Source organism: Paramisgurnus dabryanus, chromosome 11 (assembly GCF_030506205.2).
Source record: "Paramisgurnus dabryanus chromosome 11, PD_genome_1.1, whole genome shotgun sequence".
NCBI lineage: Eukaryota > Metazoa > Chordata > Actinopteri > Cypriniformes > Cobitidae > Paramisgurnus > Paramisgurnus dabryanus.
This window is the reverse complement of record NC_133347.1, coordinates 15,096,112-15,112,333: the sequence shown is the minus strand read 5'-3', so window position 1 is coordinate 15,112,333 and position 16,222 is coordinate 15,096,112. Positions and strand designations below refer to the sequence as shown.

Genomic DNA, 16,222 nt, shown 5'->3' with positions numbered 1-16,222 from the left:
ACACTTTCTAAATGTCTAAACATAGAAAACAGATTAAGATATTGCAAAAAAAATATTCTAGCACAAAATAACAATTGCCTCAAATATCTGTCATCCCAAAACAAACACTTATTACACTCTTAAAAATAAAGGTACTAAATTGGGTTTGTCATACCAATCCCAAAGAGGAACCATTGAAAAAAAACATTTATTAGTTGAACTTTTCTCACAACAAAGCGCTTTTTATGCAATAGAAAGGTTTTGTGGACATTCACAGAAATAACCTTTATTTTTAAGAGTGTAGTTGATGTGTGGTTTCTGAAAACTTCCCACAACTCTTTCATTCATTACTGGGCTTGAATCATAAAAGCTTAAGTAACCATACTGTGACTCTAAACAAATCGATTCAACCAGTTGTAAATGCATTAGGGTCATAAAACACATGAACTTCCTACCTCCCGAGTGAAGTCCCTGGGTCTGGTAAAAAACTGGGTGGATTAAGAGAAGACAGCTCTAAACAGTATCAAAACGGCAGTCTAGAGAGAGGCAGACAAAAATCTTACCTCTCCAACATTACAGTAAAAAACAAGGGAGGTGCCATCAGGGTTAAGGTTTAAAGGTCAGTAATTCTAGGTGTGAAAGAGAGAAGACTGAAGACAAGTTCTTAATGCTACAAAGAAGACCACAGCTTTTAGCAGAATGATGTATGCCAAATGCACTCTTGATTGAATGAGCACTGACTTTGAGTTATAGACAGCCAATCAAATTACAGTCTTCACACTTTAAGTTAACAGACAGCATGCATAAAGGTTGTGAAGTGTGAAGTGTTTCTGTGACCAATCTGGAATGTAACACAGGCAGGGTCCCATGTGACACATAACAGGAACTGTTACATAATTGATTCACTCCTATCAGGCAGCAATTATACATCTCATTAAAAAAAATCAGCTAGAACACATGCTTCTTTATTTCAAGGTGCACCTACATTTAAAGAAAACTGACACAGTGCACTGCACTGTAAAATATTACAGCATGCTGTATAAACTAGAAGAAGGTGGTTGTTATTTCAAACATAACATTTTTACATTTTGGGCTCCTTTGAACAACATTCACATAAGATGTTGTACATCCTCTATTTTCTTCAAGGCCTTTGTTCTTGAATTATGCCTTTATTTGCACATTCAGGGCCATTAAGATGTCAAGAGTGAGTCATTTCAGCACAGAGACCGTCAGTAAACAGAGATTTAATGGCTGTTGAATTGCAAAAGGATTTTTTTGGAAAATATTGAATGTCTCTGTTTTTTTTTTTTTTTTAAAGAACTCTTTCCCCACCAGCATTTTTTTAAGTTGCCATTTTTTATGATTTTTGAAGTTTAATGCCTTGCAGAAAATTAACTTCTTTACAATAAGTTAACATACAATATATCAAATAAAAGAACAGACCCTCTGCTTTTAAACACAAAAAGACTGTTTCCTATCTTCATTTGTTCTCTTTTTATCCCCTCTTAAATATGGGTAGGTTTATTAAATAATACCATATTTTGAATTAAAAGCTGAGATAATAACATTTTATTCAGATTCAGAATGATGATCAAACATACAGAAAGAGTTTTTACTAATCCATGGATGAATTGGTGTTTTTTGAGTTGGGTAAGAGTGCCACCTAGTGGATAACATAATAGTGGAAATATGAATTGCCGTAAAAAATGTCACTGGCAGGGAAGTGTTTCCTGTTAAAGGCGGAGTCCACGATTTTTGAAAAACGGTTTGGAAAAGGAGACGGGCCGACTACCAAAACACACTTATAGCCAATCAAATCAAATCAAATGCCGGGTTGCGTATATGTGGGGCGGGTCTATCAACAGAAGGTCCAGATTCTATTGGGGTAGGGGCGTGTTTGTTTAGGTGATTTCAAATATCAACATTGGCTTTCAAACATCATGGACTCCGCCTTTAACTAGAGAGAGAGAGAGAGAGAGAGAGAGAGAGAGAGAGAGAGAGAGAGTTTGTAGTTTTACACAACAGTTAGCAGCAAGGTTTCCAGCAAGTTACTGTTACTGTATTTCAATTTACAGTAATTGTGCTGTAGTTTTCTTTCAGTATTATACTTAATCTACAGCAACATCTAACTCTGTTGCTACTGTATGTATTATTTATATGATTTAGCAATTTACAAGAATTAAAGAGCACCTATTTCAAACAAAGTTTTTTGTGTATTTGGTATAATACAATGTATTTGCGTGGTGTATGGTTAAAAAACACATTATTGTTCTCTGATTGGCCAGCTAATCTGTACATTGTGATTGGCCTGAATACCTCTGACGCCAGAAATGTGACGGTTCTTGCCATGTTTGAAAGATTTGGTCACAATGCAATTCTAATAGGAGTTAGAGGCTGTGAGACAAAACAGGAGGAATTATGATAATGTCGGTCTTGTCTATATCACCAATCCCAGGAAGTAAACTGTTGCCTACAATCCGTGTGTTTGTTGTTGTCCAAGAAGAGAGATTTACGTTAGAGACGATCATTCACGTCATCGTTTACTTTGGGGTTTGTATCTTTTGCATATCGTTAACATGTACTAATACACACTTACACACCAAAGGAAATGTTAAAAACGTAAATCGGAAAATAGGTGCTCTTTAATGTTTTATATTTATATAAAGTTTCAAATAGTTTTATTGGGTAGAGAAAAACCGTATGTCTTATTTATCTTTTTAATGAAAACTAGTTGATAAACTGGCTTAAATGTGTCATTAGCAAATTAGAATGAATGTGAATGATTTTTGTGAGCCTCCTTAAGATAAATCACTTTGTTGTGCTCAAACTAAATAAAATGGAATAAAAAGCATAAATGTAAATTTTAAATGTAATCCAGGAAAAGTCATGAACACAAATCATGGTTCATTGGTACAACATCATGTTATCAGCATCATGCCAACAAGTCTCTTTACTCAAAAAATGACTCCATCTCTTTAGTGAAGACACCACCTGTAGATAATTCACACTTCAGGGTGCAGATAAGATGCTGGCACACCAACTGATATCATTCTCACAGTATTCATCTGTGTTTAGTTGTGCACTCAACCATGCATTTTCATTGGTCAGAAGCAGCAGTGTGTTGAGAATAGATGTTGAATAATAAAGCATTCATTGTCTAACTAAACGTGTTTGTGTTTTTGGTGCCAAACTGAATCAGAGTTTTGTGATTGAGGTGTGAAGTGGGTTTTGGATCTTATGTAAGCCTTACGCAATGCAGGCCAGACCACAGGCCATTATGTTTTATGTATTATGTGGATGTGGTCTAGACATCTCACTGCTGTAACCGCAGTATGTTTGATTTCCTTCTCTGGCTTTACTGCAATTGAATCAGACAGAATATAAGGATGAATGTTTTCATCCTGAGGCAACACAATCAGCTTAGTACTGTCAATGTAATTATGGTCAGAAATGATTTGTAATGCATAACATCCTCTTTCTGCTTACAAAAGAAACATCAAACATATTTTCAATATCATCCATTTACATAAATGTGAATATTGTAGTTTAATATTGTGTAAAGTGATTTACAAGATATGAATATTTATGAGGTCCTGTTTACATTGCAGTAGTTTCCCTTAAATCAACAGGTATGAAAGTTTCCATCATACTTTTAAGATGCAACAATTACAGTAATGCTGCAGATACCCTGTTAGGGGAAATATTGGTAACTCATAAATATAATGAAAAATTTTACACATAATACCATGTTTGATTACAATATCCTTTACAGTATACTTACACCCAGTCATCATTTAGATACATTTTCTACCACACACCTAACATCATAACAAACATACAAATCATGATTTTTTTTAACAAACACACTTACCTCCACTGGCTGTATACTGCAAGCTCCCTCTCTTCCTAAAAGGAGATGTGGGTTTGCCTGAAGGCAGCTTTGAAGACATTTTGGCTTGAGGTTCTACAGAATAAACTAGCTGGTTGAAACAGAGGGTTCCTTAGTGAGGCAAAGAAAAGGAGGGGTCACGTTCAGTCCAAAGGGGCTTTGAATGCAGTAATGAGGATGCTCCAATATGTGTGTGAGAGAGAGTGAGAGAATCCCATCTCTTTGGATGCTGCAGTGGGAAACTGACTCCTCCCCACACCTCCCAGTGCCCACTCACATACCACACGCTGTCTGCATGCTGTCACTCCACACGGTTACCATGGAAACCACAGAACCAGGTGAAAGAGGATGCTACTGGCATTAAGGCTGTGAATGGTGTGTGTGCGGTACTGAGATGTTTAAAAAGTAATGCGACTCGAGTCACTTTCTCACAGCCCTAAAAAGCAATACACAGAATGACAGGGAACACCAGTTCAGGGCTAAACGCCAGAATAGATGCACTGAACAGTCAGTCGCTGTGGGGTGGGAGGAGAGGAGGTTGCTTACTCTGTGTCGCCTGTTGGATGCGCAACAGCTGCACTTGTACTACAATATTTAGGCATGGTTCAGAGATGAGCTTATACCGGCACAGTCTAAAATCAACATGATGTCATGGAAAGTCATGTTGTAGTCACAAAATTTTTTATTAATTTAGTCGTGTGCATGGCACAAAATGTAGCTTTTTTCGCGCCTTGAGCACGAATGTCTTTTTCTTGTCACGTCAGCAAGAATTTCTATAAATAGTTTTTCGTGTCCGTGGCACGACTTTCTTTTTTGTCATTTTATGTATTGTTTTCTAATTTTTTCCCTTTTTTTTAAATCATTGTCACTTGGGGTTAGATTTGGGGTTTGGGGTTAGGATGTACTTTTATGTATTGGTTACTACACGTTTTTCTTTTCGCTTTTAAAACTATTCTCGTCTGGAGTTGGGGTTTGGGTTAGGATGTCTAAAATGTAACAGAAAGTGATTCTAATCCCAACCCCAACCGACAATTGTAAGAAAATAGGAAAAAACTATGAGAAAACAATACATAAAATGCCACAAAAAAGATAGTCGTGCCACAGACACAAAAAACTATTTATAGAAATTTGTGCGAGTGACACGAAAAAAAAACATTTGTGCTCAAGGCACGAAAAAAATCTGAATACACGACTTTATGTGAGATCAGTCTGTCTAAAATGTGGGCACGTCAATTTTTTTTTATATTAATAAATCATCTTCGTAAGTCGGTTTATGGTTAAATGACTCATTACCGGACGAATGAAGACTCTCTCGCCCGGCCCTACCGCCTGTAGGAAGAATACCCCACTTGCAAGTTCGCTGTATCCGACCCGGTGTCCTTCAGTCTCGCAAAGTCTCAGATATCGTGAGAAGCAGGATCACTTTACGGCAAACAACACAGAGGCAGGCGAGCTAAACACGGCTAGCGATTGTTGCAAATGGCAGAGCCGGGGAAGAAGCATAGAAAACCCTTGACGGAAGGGAAACATAACTGGATTGGAAATAAGCTGATAAACTTGGTTCCGAGGGGGAAGGGATAACAGTTCGTTTTTACGACAGTGTGTTTGAAAGCATTTACTTTCAGACACTAGGGGGAGCTCGTAGAGAAATATTACGCAGACTTGCCTGGTTTCCCTTTAAATGGCAGTAACGTGGATAGTGCAGATTAAGGGGTGGTATTATCCCTTTCTGACATCACAAAGGCAGCCAAATTTTAATGACCAATTTTTTCACATGCTTGCAGTGAATGGTTTCTTAAAACCAAGTTACTGGGTTGTTCTTTTTACATTTTCTATGTTGATAGAAGCACTGGGGACCCAATTACAGCAATTAAACATGGAAAAGGTCAGATGTGTATGATATATAGATATTAAGCAGACAAGTCCACTAATACTGCAAAAATTAGAATTTGATAAGATGTTGCAAAGTTACGTATAATTAGTAAAATGTTTAAAGAGGACTATCAAAATAAAGTGTTCCCATGTGCCTGGGAATCGATTATGTGTTGCAAATGCCACTTTACCAATTGAGATACAGTTAAGGACAAAAGCATGTTTTTAATAATCCCTGATTGACATTTAATGTTTTTTTTTTATTTATTGCAATATTTTAGATTTTTTTTACATTTATGAGTTGAGTTCATCTCAGTTCACAAGAAGGAACATTTAAGAGACATTCTTAATTCAATTCTCAAGCACACACAACCCAGCACCAGGGTAATGCTATGGTATTTTTTCCATCTGTATGGAGAATGCCTTTGAAATGCTGGTGCCAGCATGAATTGAACCTCATCAGCAATGTACACAGAGAGGTCTTTACATAACAAAAGAGTGTTTGTTTATGCCTCTGTGCTGACTGAACCACCAGATACACTGACAGTACAGCTGTCAAAAGAGTTGGGTAGATTTAAACTACACAGTAAAAATGGACCCTGCCACTGGTGCAGACAGAACATTAATACTACAACTTTAGTCAAAACAGACATGGATCATAAATTAAATACTGTAAAATGCAGAGTTTAAATGAATAATAAAATTATCCAAAAAGTTTGTATGCTTGTGGGAATTACCCACCTTATAAGCTGTTTTGTTTAACAGATTAGGTCCACTGAAATGCCTTCCTCTGGATGACAGTGCCCTCTTGTGGATGAGAAATACTACATATAGTACTATATATTTACATTAATAACAATCTACAGTGGACCAGAGGTCTTGAACCTTTTTCTGGCCAAGGACTTCTTAATGAATAGAGAGAAGGAGCAGGGACCCCCAGTACATGGATCAAATTAAGACTGGATTTATAGGTACACACTTTGTCATGATAGTATTACAAATATATTAAAATGATAATTAATTTTAACATACTACATAACATTTTAAATGTACTCAGTAGTTTTTATTTGTTTGATGGACAACTTTCTTTTCCCAAAAACCTTTTTTGAATTAAAATAATATTTGAAGGATCCCCCACTGCCCCGTAATACCACCACAGACCCCCAAGGGGTCCCCTAACCCCTGTTGAAGACCCATATACTAAAGTAATAGTTTCAAAAACAATATCTGCACACAAAGCCATGTGGATAAATGCCATTCTTTAGTATTTTTATATGTGCAATTTCTTCTAACAGGCCAGAGTGGCAGTTTACGTTTCATATAAATGATGTTGCCTGATGCACTATTTTTGTTATAACATAGCCTGCTCTCCTAGTAGTTGGTGGGCGTTATTAACACTACACCTTTTCATTAGTGCATGAATAAATCATTAATGATTCAAACATCCCCATGCACTGCGGAAACCTCTCATGTTGTTTTAAATTCAATGTCAGGTCTAAATGCAGCTCAGGTCTCTGTTAAAGCATGCATTTAGTAATTAGTGTGTGCATTAATAAACATAGGGTTCAGATGAAGAATCACTGCCATGATCAAACATTACCATGCAGCACTCATCCTCTTAATATATTCAGGATTAACATAGCATACTGAGATTGAGCATTTATCATAACCTGCAGCAAAATAAAACTGAATTTTAAAGCTATGATCATGAATAATAATCTATTAAAAGGGGGGGAGGTTGTAATTTCATTGAATTTGTTAATCCAAATGTTACTAGAGTAATGCTTCCGTTTTGCATTTTTAAATTTTCTTTCCACAACGGATAATATTTTCAATTTAATTCATGTGAAAAAGTCAAATGGAAAATATACATTATATCTATAAGTATTTGGTATGCCCCATTTCTCTTTAATGTTTGCATACATTAGTACGGCCGGCATGCACAAATTTGTTGATCATGTGCATATGTCATGTTCTTCAATGAAAGCTATTGCATCCATTAGCTAAAAGTAACAACATTGCTCAAGATTTCCTGTATGGAGTGCTGCCAATATAGGAACCAGATGCTTTGGCTCTTGCCCCATCTTTGCCAAGTCAACTGGTCTACTAAACTTATACCACTGCACACACATTCACATAATCCCTCTGTATGAATCCCCTTCTCTTTCATCAGTTGTAACCAGTATGGCAGAAATAAATTTTCACCCCACCTCAGCCACCCTATTTCACCCCATGGTGGCTTCTGTAAGTAATCTTGTCAGCATCAGAGAAGCTGTGTGTTAGAGGCACGGCTGGACCACAGAAACCTTAATGAGATTGGCTCTGCTGAAGAGAAGGATACGATGATTAGCTTGCTATATTCCTCTTGGAAGCATTTAGGGATTTGGGTCCCAACAACCTGCCACGAGCAATAAGACTATCTGCTTAGCGAAAGTGACGTGGGTTGAAATCTTACACAGTTGGTTATTTGGGGAAGAAGCCCAGGTGACTCCAGTTACCAGTGGGGAGGATCTGGATTGGAAGGTTTTGTGAATGGGGGTATTTAAAAACAACTGAAAGCAGAGTTAATGATTCTATAAACAGCCATACACTCTTCTTCACAATTATGTATAAAAAAACTTTTTCCCCAAAGAACAATTCATTTAAATGCACTTTACCTTTTCTACTACAGAAATAATTTCTACGACAGAAAGATTATTTGAATTTTATAGGTATTTTACAGAACCATATAGCCAAAAATTATTCTTCTGTGGTATTGTGTAGCACCTTTATAGAGTTGATTTCTTTCAGTGAGGTTGTTTCAGCTCTGTTTTTTCAGAATAAAAAAAATTGCACTTTTGGAAAAAAAATGTAATTAGAAGAATCAGAAATATATAAAATATAAATAAAGGTGGGGTGCATGATCTCTGAAAGCCAATGTTGACATTTGAAATCACCTAAACAAACACGCCCCTACCCCAATGGAATCTGCCAGGACCTTTTTTTGATAGACCCGCCCCACACATACCCAACCCAGGGAACAATGTTGGTTAGTAGACACGCCCCTTACTGCTGATTGGCAGTGTATATAATGCTAATATAAAGCTGAAAAGTGCCAATATATAATTTAAAATAACTCTGAAAGACGAAAGTCATTTACACTAGGATGGCTTGAGCGTGTGTTAAATATGGGCTTATTTTCATTTTTAGGTGAACTGTTCCTTTAAGATCGAAATATTTCACATGTCTGTCCATCCCAATCAGACTGCACATATATGTTTATTCCTCTATGCTAAGTTAGAGGTAGAGATGAGATTTTTTTCTGTTGTTAAAGATGACGATAAAAAGAGAAACTGTGATACGATACAGCAACTACACAAGGGACGATCTCCAAGATTCAAGACACACTGACCTCTTAAAGCCTTTCTTTCTTACTCTCAGTCCACTGTGCTCAGGATTACATAACATGTGTGTATATCAGTCCAGGATATTGTACATGTGTGAACAATTAACAAAACCCTTAATACCATGATTTCTGCATGTACTGTAAAGTATACATTTACATGAAAAATTTGATGTTTTTGGCACTGGACCTCTTTTATAAAAATTTATTTATATAAATCATTTTAACTTGAATTTGGTCAAATTGAAGATTAAAGGTACAAAATACAATAAACAATTTTATCAGATTACATCTGAAACAATTTGACACAAATCCCAACATGAACTTATAAATCGGGCACATAAGCCCAGGCCATTTAACTCATGCATCTATTCTCAATGTCATAATTAGTTCACTAAAAGCGATGGTCCTAATTTTCACAACCTTCATTTATGTCCTTGTTAGCCTAGGTAATAGGATTTGCTGGTTCACACAGGAAGATCAGCAAAGCCCTCCCCAATCCTAAGATAAGACTTTTGAGGTGGACAGAGAGGAATTAGAGGGGATAGAGCAACCAAAGGAGGAAGCAGGACAGTCCTCTTCAGTCTCCCCTCTATTCACTCAACCATCCCGAGTTGGGTCAGTCACACCTAGAAGAGGACTCAAGACTCGCGCGACCCTCCACCACCACGTGATCGAAAGTACAGGGCAACCTGCACCCATTTCTCTGCCTGCAAAGCGAAGGAGAAGCCGGCAAAATTTCTTACCTTGAGGAACTTGACAGAGAACCGTCGGACGACGAGATGGGTAGCGGAGCGAGTGCAGAGGATAAGGAAATGCAAAGAAAGTCCAAAGAGCTGGAAAAACAGCTCCAGGAAGATGCAGACAAGGAGGCCAAGACGGTCAAACTTCTGCTGCTGGGTAAGATATTGGGCTGGACGATTCCCTATGCCTTAAGGGTTCATTTGTAAGTGGAAAAAGTGTCTCAAATAGGCACCATGTGAAGACACTGTCAGTGCTATCTTCATGATATGCTGCACTGAATAGAATTAAGTCTTTTAAAATTAATTGACACCATTTTGTTCATCTGGTTTCCAAAGTTTAATCTGTAATGCCAATCACAGAACAGCAGGAGATCCAGTACTGTAGTTTTTTTAAGGATTAAGTGTTAAGGATGTACCGAAGTGAAGAGTTAAGGCATTCTGTAAAAACAGATCAGACTTACAGAGGATTTGAGATAACCAGATGCTATAATATTATTTCATATAAACTATATTTCCTTAATAGATTTTGAAATGTTTCACAATTGATATTTTGACTATTTGACATTTTATTTAGCAAGTGTTTTATTTATTTCAAATGATATTGAAGCTGCATTTTTGCCATGAATCAAGCTAACTTTAGTTAATCATTTTTGTATTATCCATTAATAATCTTTAGTTTCTATAACTGATGTGTTTTTAGAGTTTGCAGATTTTTAAGCACCTTGAATTATTTGTAGTTTTAATCCCACCGTCACATCCCACGTTTTCAGCTACATTTGCCTTCTGTTTCTCTGCAAATGCTCTGCAGTGAGCTTAAAAGATCGCAACCTGAGAAACCATGTCAATTGTGCCATATTGACCATAAGACCAGAATCCGATTACGCTGATGATTTAAGCCCAGATCCTCTTATGCTCAGATTCAGCAGTGGGAACAGAAAGCAAGATGCATTTACAGTATTGACCTGATCTGAACAGAAAGTTTATAAAATTCTCAAAAGCTTTATGCATGCAAAAGTAAAATTAAAATAATAAAAGAAACATGTATTCTTGCATTAATGTCAGTGGACATAGTGTGCTGATAATTGTAGTAAATGGTTAGGGAGTATGAAGCAGTTCTCCAAATAATCTAATCTAGAAATGGACCGATATGTAACACACATGATGACACAGTTGCTATGGGAGACAGTTGAGCCCCGCCTCCTCACCTGGACTGACAGAAGTCTCCAGGACGAATCAAAGTGTCAGTGATCTACTGAGAGGCTTTCCCTAACACAAATCCAATTGGGTCAATGTATAAGCCTTCCTCTGTCCTGACCATCAATGACTTTTACTGTACAGATTACCTTCTGCTTAAAATTGACCTTATTATCAAATTCAAAATCCACAGAGCAATAAATAAACAATTGAATTCAGGCTAAAGGGACTTTAAAAAAACTTTTAAAATAAAATGTCACAATGTATTTTTAACTAAACATAGCTTTGTAGACCACACTAATTTTGGCTTTCATTTGTAAGCTGCTTCAGATAAAAGTGTCTGCTAACTGAATAAATAAATATATGGGTGGCATATAGTGGGACATCTATAAAAAATAATGTATGATATGTAATCACAATGGTGATCCTTGTAATTTCTCCTATCATGTTTCAAAAGAGAGCGCAAAAGTCTCACATTGCGTTCACTTTGCTGGTCCTTATGTTTACCATACACTATTCTTTATACATTGACATTTCTCTCTGTCTGGCAGGTGCTGGTGAGTCAGGGAAGAGCACCATTGTAAAACAAATGAAGTAAGTTTAAACCAATTCAAAATTCAATATACACGACTAGAAGAATCGGTCTATATGCTGACAGGCTGGGGAAGCACATTACACAGCAAACCATTTAAAAAAGTTAATATAATAGTCACCCGTTTGGTAAATACCTTCACTTATACGCCACACGCCACACTATTGTTGTAATGTTAATTTATGGCCACCAGAGGGCAGTCATTATATCAAACATACAGTTTAAACGAATAGTTCAACTGAATATAAAACTTTTTATGATTTACTCACCCTCATGTTATCCCAGATGTTAATGACTTTCTTTCGTCATCTGAACACTAAGCTATAATTTTATATTAAATTACTATAATTTCATCTACTTATCGGAGTTGTTTCTTGCGTGTCCCTTGACAAAATGTGACGTATGACAACTAGTCACGTGACACACAAGAACCAATTAAATTTTATATTAGGCTTGTGGAACTTTAAGCCGCGCCGCAAGAACTGACAAGAAGATGGCATAAAAGTACCGCGAGATCAATTCAAGAAAACACACGGAGGAGTCTGATTTCCAATCGCTCTCGCGGTAGTGTGATGTCATCCGCCTGACAAGCTGCCACACTTGAATACTGATTGCTTAATAAGCTCAAAATATGAATCATTTTCCCTCACAAACGTATCGCTTCGCTTCAGAAATAATTTATTAACCCATTGAAGTGGGTTCTGATTTCTTTATTAACAGATTCGTCATGTTGATAAATAAGATAACATTTTAACATAAAATTATCAATTTGTATTCAAACGAAAAATACATCTGGGATGAGGGTGAGCAAATTACAAAACATTTTTCATGATGTATGGGTTAACTATTATTTTAATAATGAATTACCCACAATTACCAATCTGGTTATGTTGCTCTCTCCAAGAATTCTCCATCAAGGTGGTTACACGAGAGAAGAGCAAATGGAGTTTAGGAGTATCATATATGGCAACATCCTGCAGTCTGCCTTGGCCATCATCAGAGGCATGGAGATGCTGGACATCAACTATGGGGCACCAGCATCACAGGTGTGCAACACACATAACACCTTTGTGTGTGTGCAATGCATACACTGAATGCATACCATCACATATCAATTTAGGCCACAACAGGCTGGGTTTGTCCCTTTTTGAAGCAAAGCTGGGTTGAAAATAACCCAGAATGTTTTCGGGTGTATGTTTGCAAAATGTATGCATTTACCAATGCTATGCATTAACCAAAATAATTTACGATAATATATTTGTCATATTCAAAGAATGAGGCTTTCAAATTGTATAATATATTGTTTATTTCAATTTATCTTATGTTCTTTTTGCATTTGCAAATTACACGTGATAAGCATGTCTATTTTCTTATATAGGAAGATGGCCAGAAGCTCCAGAACCTGGCTGATTCAATCGATGAAGGCACCATGCCACCAGAGCTGGCAGATGTCATCAAGAGACTATGGAAAGATACAGGTGTCCAGGCTTCATTTGAGAGAGCTGCAGAGTACCAGCTGAACGACTCCGCTGGATAGTGAGTACAAGTTACAACTTAAACCAGTGTTTCTAAACCGTCACAACTAAGATAGCAGTGTAGTACATAGAGGTCAAGAGGCTATCCATACCTGTGTAGTGAGAATAAAGTGCACTTCAGCACTTCAACAGATGAATAAGGGTCATTCTTCATCACAGATGAAGTGTGCCTGTAAATGAATGGCGGATTTATCTCTCACAGCTATTTGAGTGAAATGGACAGAATCTGCAAACCTGACTATATCCCCACCGAGCAGGACGTGCTGAGATCTCGAGTCAAGACTACTGGTATCATTGAAGAGCAGTTTGGGTGCAAAGAGCTCCACTTTAGGTGCGTCATAGATGGATGGACAGATACATTAGATAGATCTTTAATGTGAGAGGTCAATAATATGCATCTAAAAAAAAACTGAAACTTAAAATGTGATCCTCACTGCATCACAGGATGTTTGATGTGGGTGGCCAAAGGTCCGAAAGGAAGAAGTGGATTCATTGTTTCGAGGGTGTGACTTGTATCATCTTCTGTGGAGCCTTGAGCGCTTATGACATGGTCCTGGTAGAAGACGATGAAGTTGTAAGTATAGATCCTTTAAGCAAATAACTCAATACTGAACCTGTGTATCTCCACTATATACTGATGTAAAGCTTGTTCTCGTTTTCTCTTTAGAACCGCATGCACGAGAGCCTCCATCTTTTTAACAGCATTTGCAACCACAGGTTCTTTGCCACAACCTCCATTGTGCTTTTCCTTAACAAGAAAGATCTCTTCCAGGAGAAGATCAAGAAAGTTCACCTGAGCATCTGTTTCCCTGACTATGATGGTAAGGGATACCTCTGAAGTCCAGCTGAGCGGCCTTTAATGTAATGCGCTCATCATATATGGTGTTTCCAGGTTCAAACACATACGAAGATGCCAGCAACTACATCAAGCAACAGTTTGAGGAGTTGAACATGAAGAAAGGAGTGAAAGAGATCTACTCACACATGACCTGTGCCACAGACACAAAGAACGTCGAAATCGTGTTCAACGCTGTGACAGATATTATCATCAAAGAGAACCTAAAGGACTGTGGTCTATTCTAGACAACATAAGGTTTCGCAAAGGTATAGTATGTTAAATTTAGCAACATTATAAAACTTCAGAAAGATCATATGAGGTCTGCATTTCAGTATGAACTAATTGGGTTCATTTTTTTATTAATTTAACTTTTAACTTTTTAAAAATCTTTTAAAGCTTTTCTCCAGATTTTTCTGCCCCATCCCCACCTGAATGATTGGATCTACTCTGGTGAAGTTGCCCCAGCAAGAAGAGAACAGCAACAGGTGACGTGAACTCCACGGCAAGCGGTCGAGTGTGGTCAACTGATCCCCAGCCAAATATCAACCTTAACATCCAACTTTCTGAGGCTAGATCCAGATTAGAGTAACGGGTTCTGCTCTCTGAAGGGACTCTAAAAACATTGAAAATATTTTCAAACCACTGGTAGACTCAATGAGAAAAGGATTACAAAAGAAAGTGGACTTTTGATGCTATGAGTAATTGGCGCTTGTAGAGAAGTCTCCTCTTCCAGTGTTATATATATATATATAATGTAGAGAGAGAGGTTTATATAGGTTTGACTATACTGTAAGATGTTTTTCATTATGTCAAGAGAAAGAATTTAAAGGACAAGTTCGGTATTTTAGACTTAAAGCCCTGTTTTCAGATTGTTTATGGTCAAATAGAATGGTTTTGACTGAAATTGCGACATTTTCGGCTGCCCTGAGAATTTTCGCGTGTTTGTGTTTCAGCTCAGACCTCTACAATGGGTTTATAGGTGCACTGGAACAATCCTTCCTAAAATGCATTAAACTTTCGTTTACAAAGACGTGAAACTCACCGAGTGGTCAGGGGTGTTCACTGATATGCTCACACAAAAATCGCTCCAAAAGACGCATTCCAACAGGTTTTATCGTAGTTTTTACCAACTCCATTGACTGTATTAGACGTCCTGTGAGGTACGGTATTACTCCGCGCCGGGAACTTTGTTTCTATTCTTGCAATTGGCAAAGGCGGATTAGCGCCACCACCTGGGCTGGAGTGTCTATTATTCAAGCTCTAAGCGGAAGAATGTACGGGTGTGAGGCGTTTGGGGAAATAGGTCCACAAGTTAACAACGAATGCTAAAACAGCTGTTGGAAAGCATCTTTTGCAGCGATTTTTGTGTGAGCATATCAGTGAACACCCCTGACCACTCGGTGAGTTTCACGTCTTTGTAAACGAAAGTTTAATGCATTTTAGGAAGGATTGTTCCAGTGCACCTATAAACCCATTGTAGAGGTCTGAGCTGAAACACAAACACGCGAAAATTCTCAGGGCAGCCGAAAATGTCGAAATTTCAGTCAAAACCATTCTATTTGACCATAAACAATCTGAAAACAGGGCTTTAAGTCTAAAATACCGAACTTGTCCTTTAAATGAAATTAAATCACTGTAGCGGGAAATCAGCATCTGAACGTACCATGAAACATTATTTGAAATACAGAGCTTCACAGATTTCTAGATTAGGTTGTATGTACATACTAACAACAAGACCTGATTGTTTTAATTAAACTGACTCCCATGATGTGATTCTTTTTCAACCCCAAACATAAGTTTTGTAAATATAAGTAGGCAAATTCTATATCAAATGTACATGGAGATGAATCTATATATTTATGATACAGTAACACAATAATATTCTAGAAGGGATTATTGCTCTCTTTGTTTAACACCCGAGGTCGGAATTTGTAAAGATGTTTTGGAATGTAAATGTAGACACCTGAAATAAAGACTTGCATCAATGCTACTGAATGTTAGTTGCATTTTGTAAAAGTGTCTGGCTATTAGCAGCATTGTAATAGCACAATATCACAAGAGTGCCCTTACATGCCTGCAATTAGAATTTGAAACATAATTTCAAACAATGACCCTCTGTGTCAAAGCTAATTTTGACCATAGTACAACACTCCCTCTTTGCTAAAAGTATTATATAATCCTAAATGTGTTTCGTAGGT

The 16,222-nt window shown here is 37.2% G+C and overlaps 2 protein-coding genes across 3 annotated transcripts in view; one reads left to right on the top strand and one right to left on the bottom strand.

Annotated features, from left to right (window-relative positions):
• ampd2b (adenosine monophosphate deaminase 2b) overlaps positions 1 to 11,941 on the bottom strand; it is a 34,084-nt gene extending 22,143 nt beyond the window's left edge. The window contains exon 1 of one of the 2 annotated variants that reach the window (XM_065247037.1): positions 11,921 to 11,941. Coding sequence is in view for 1 of the 2 variants with exons in the window: in XM_065247033.2 (XP_065103105.1) it covers positions 3,851 to 3,929 (79 nt within the window). In the remaining variant the exon portion in view is untranslated. Of the gene's footprint in view, positions 1 to 3,850; positions 4,079 to 11,920 lie in introns of those variants that run through there. The other variant, XM_065247033.2, reaches the window with a different exon arrangement.
• gnat2 (guanine nucleotide binding protein (G protein), alpha transducing activity polypeptide 2) lies at positions 9,730 to 14,800 on the top strand. The gene is made up of 8 exons (XM_065247039.2): positions 9,730 to 10,022; positions 11,611 to 11,653; positions 12,556 to 12,697; positions 13,030 to 13,187; positions 13,389 to 13,517; positions 13,631 to 13,760; positions 13,854 to 14,007; positions 14,079 to 14,800. Exons 1-8 carry the CDS (start codon positions 9,905 to 9,907, stop codon positions 14,267 to 14,269), a joined length of 1,065 nt encoding a protein of 354 aa, XP_065103111.1. The 5' UTR covers positions 9,730 to 9,904; the 3' UTR covers positions 14,270 to 14,800.
• Positions 14,801 to 16,222: the final 1,422 nt, after the last annotated feature.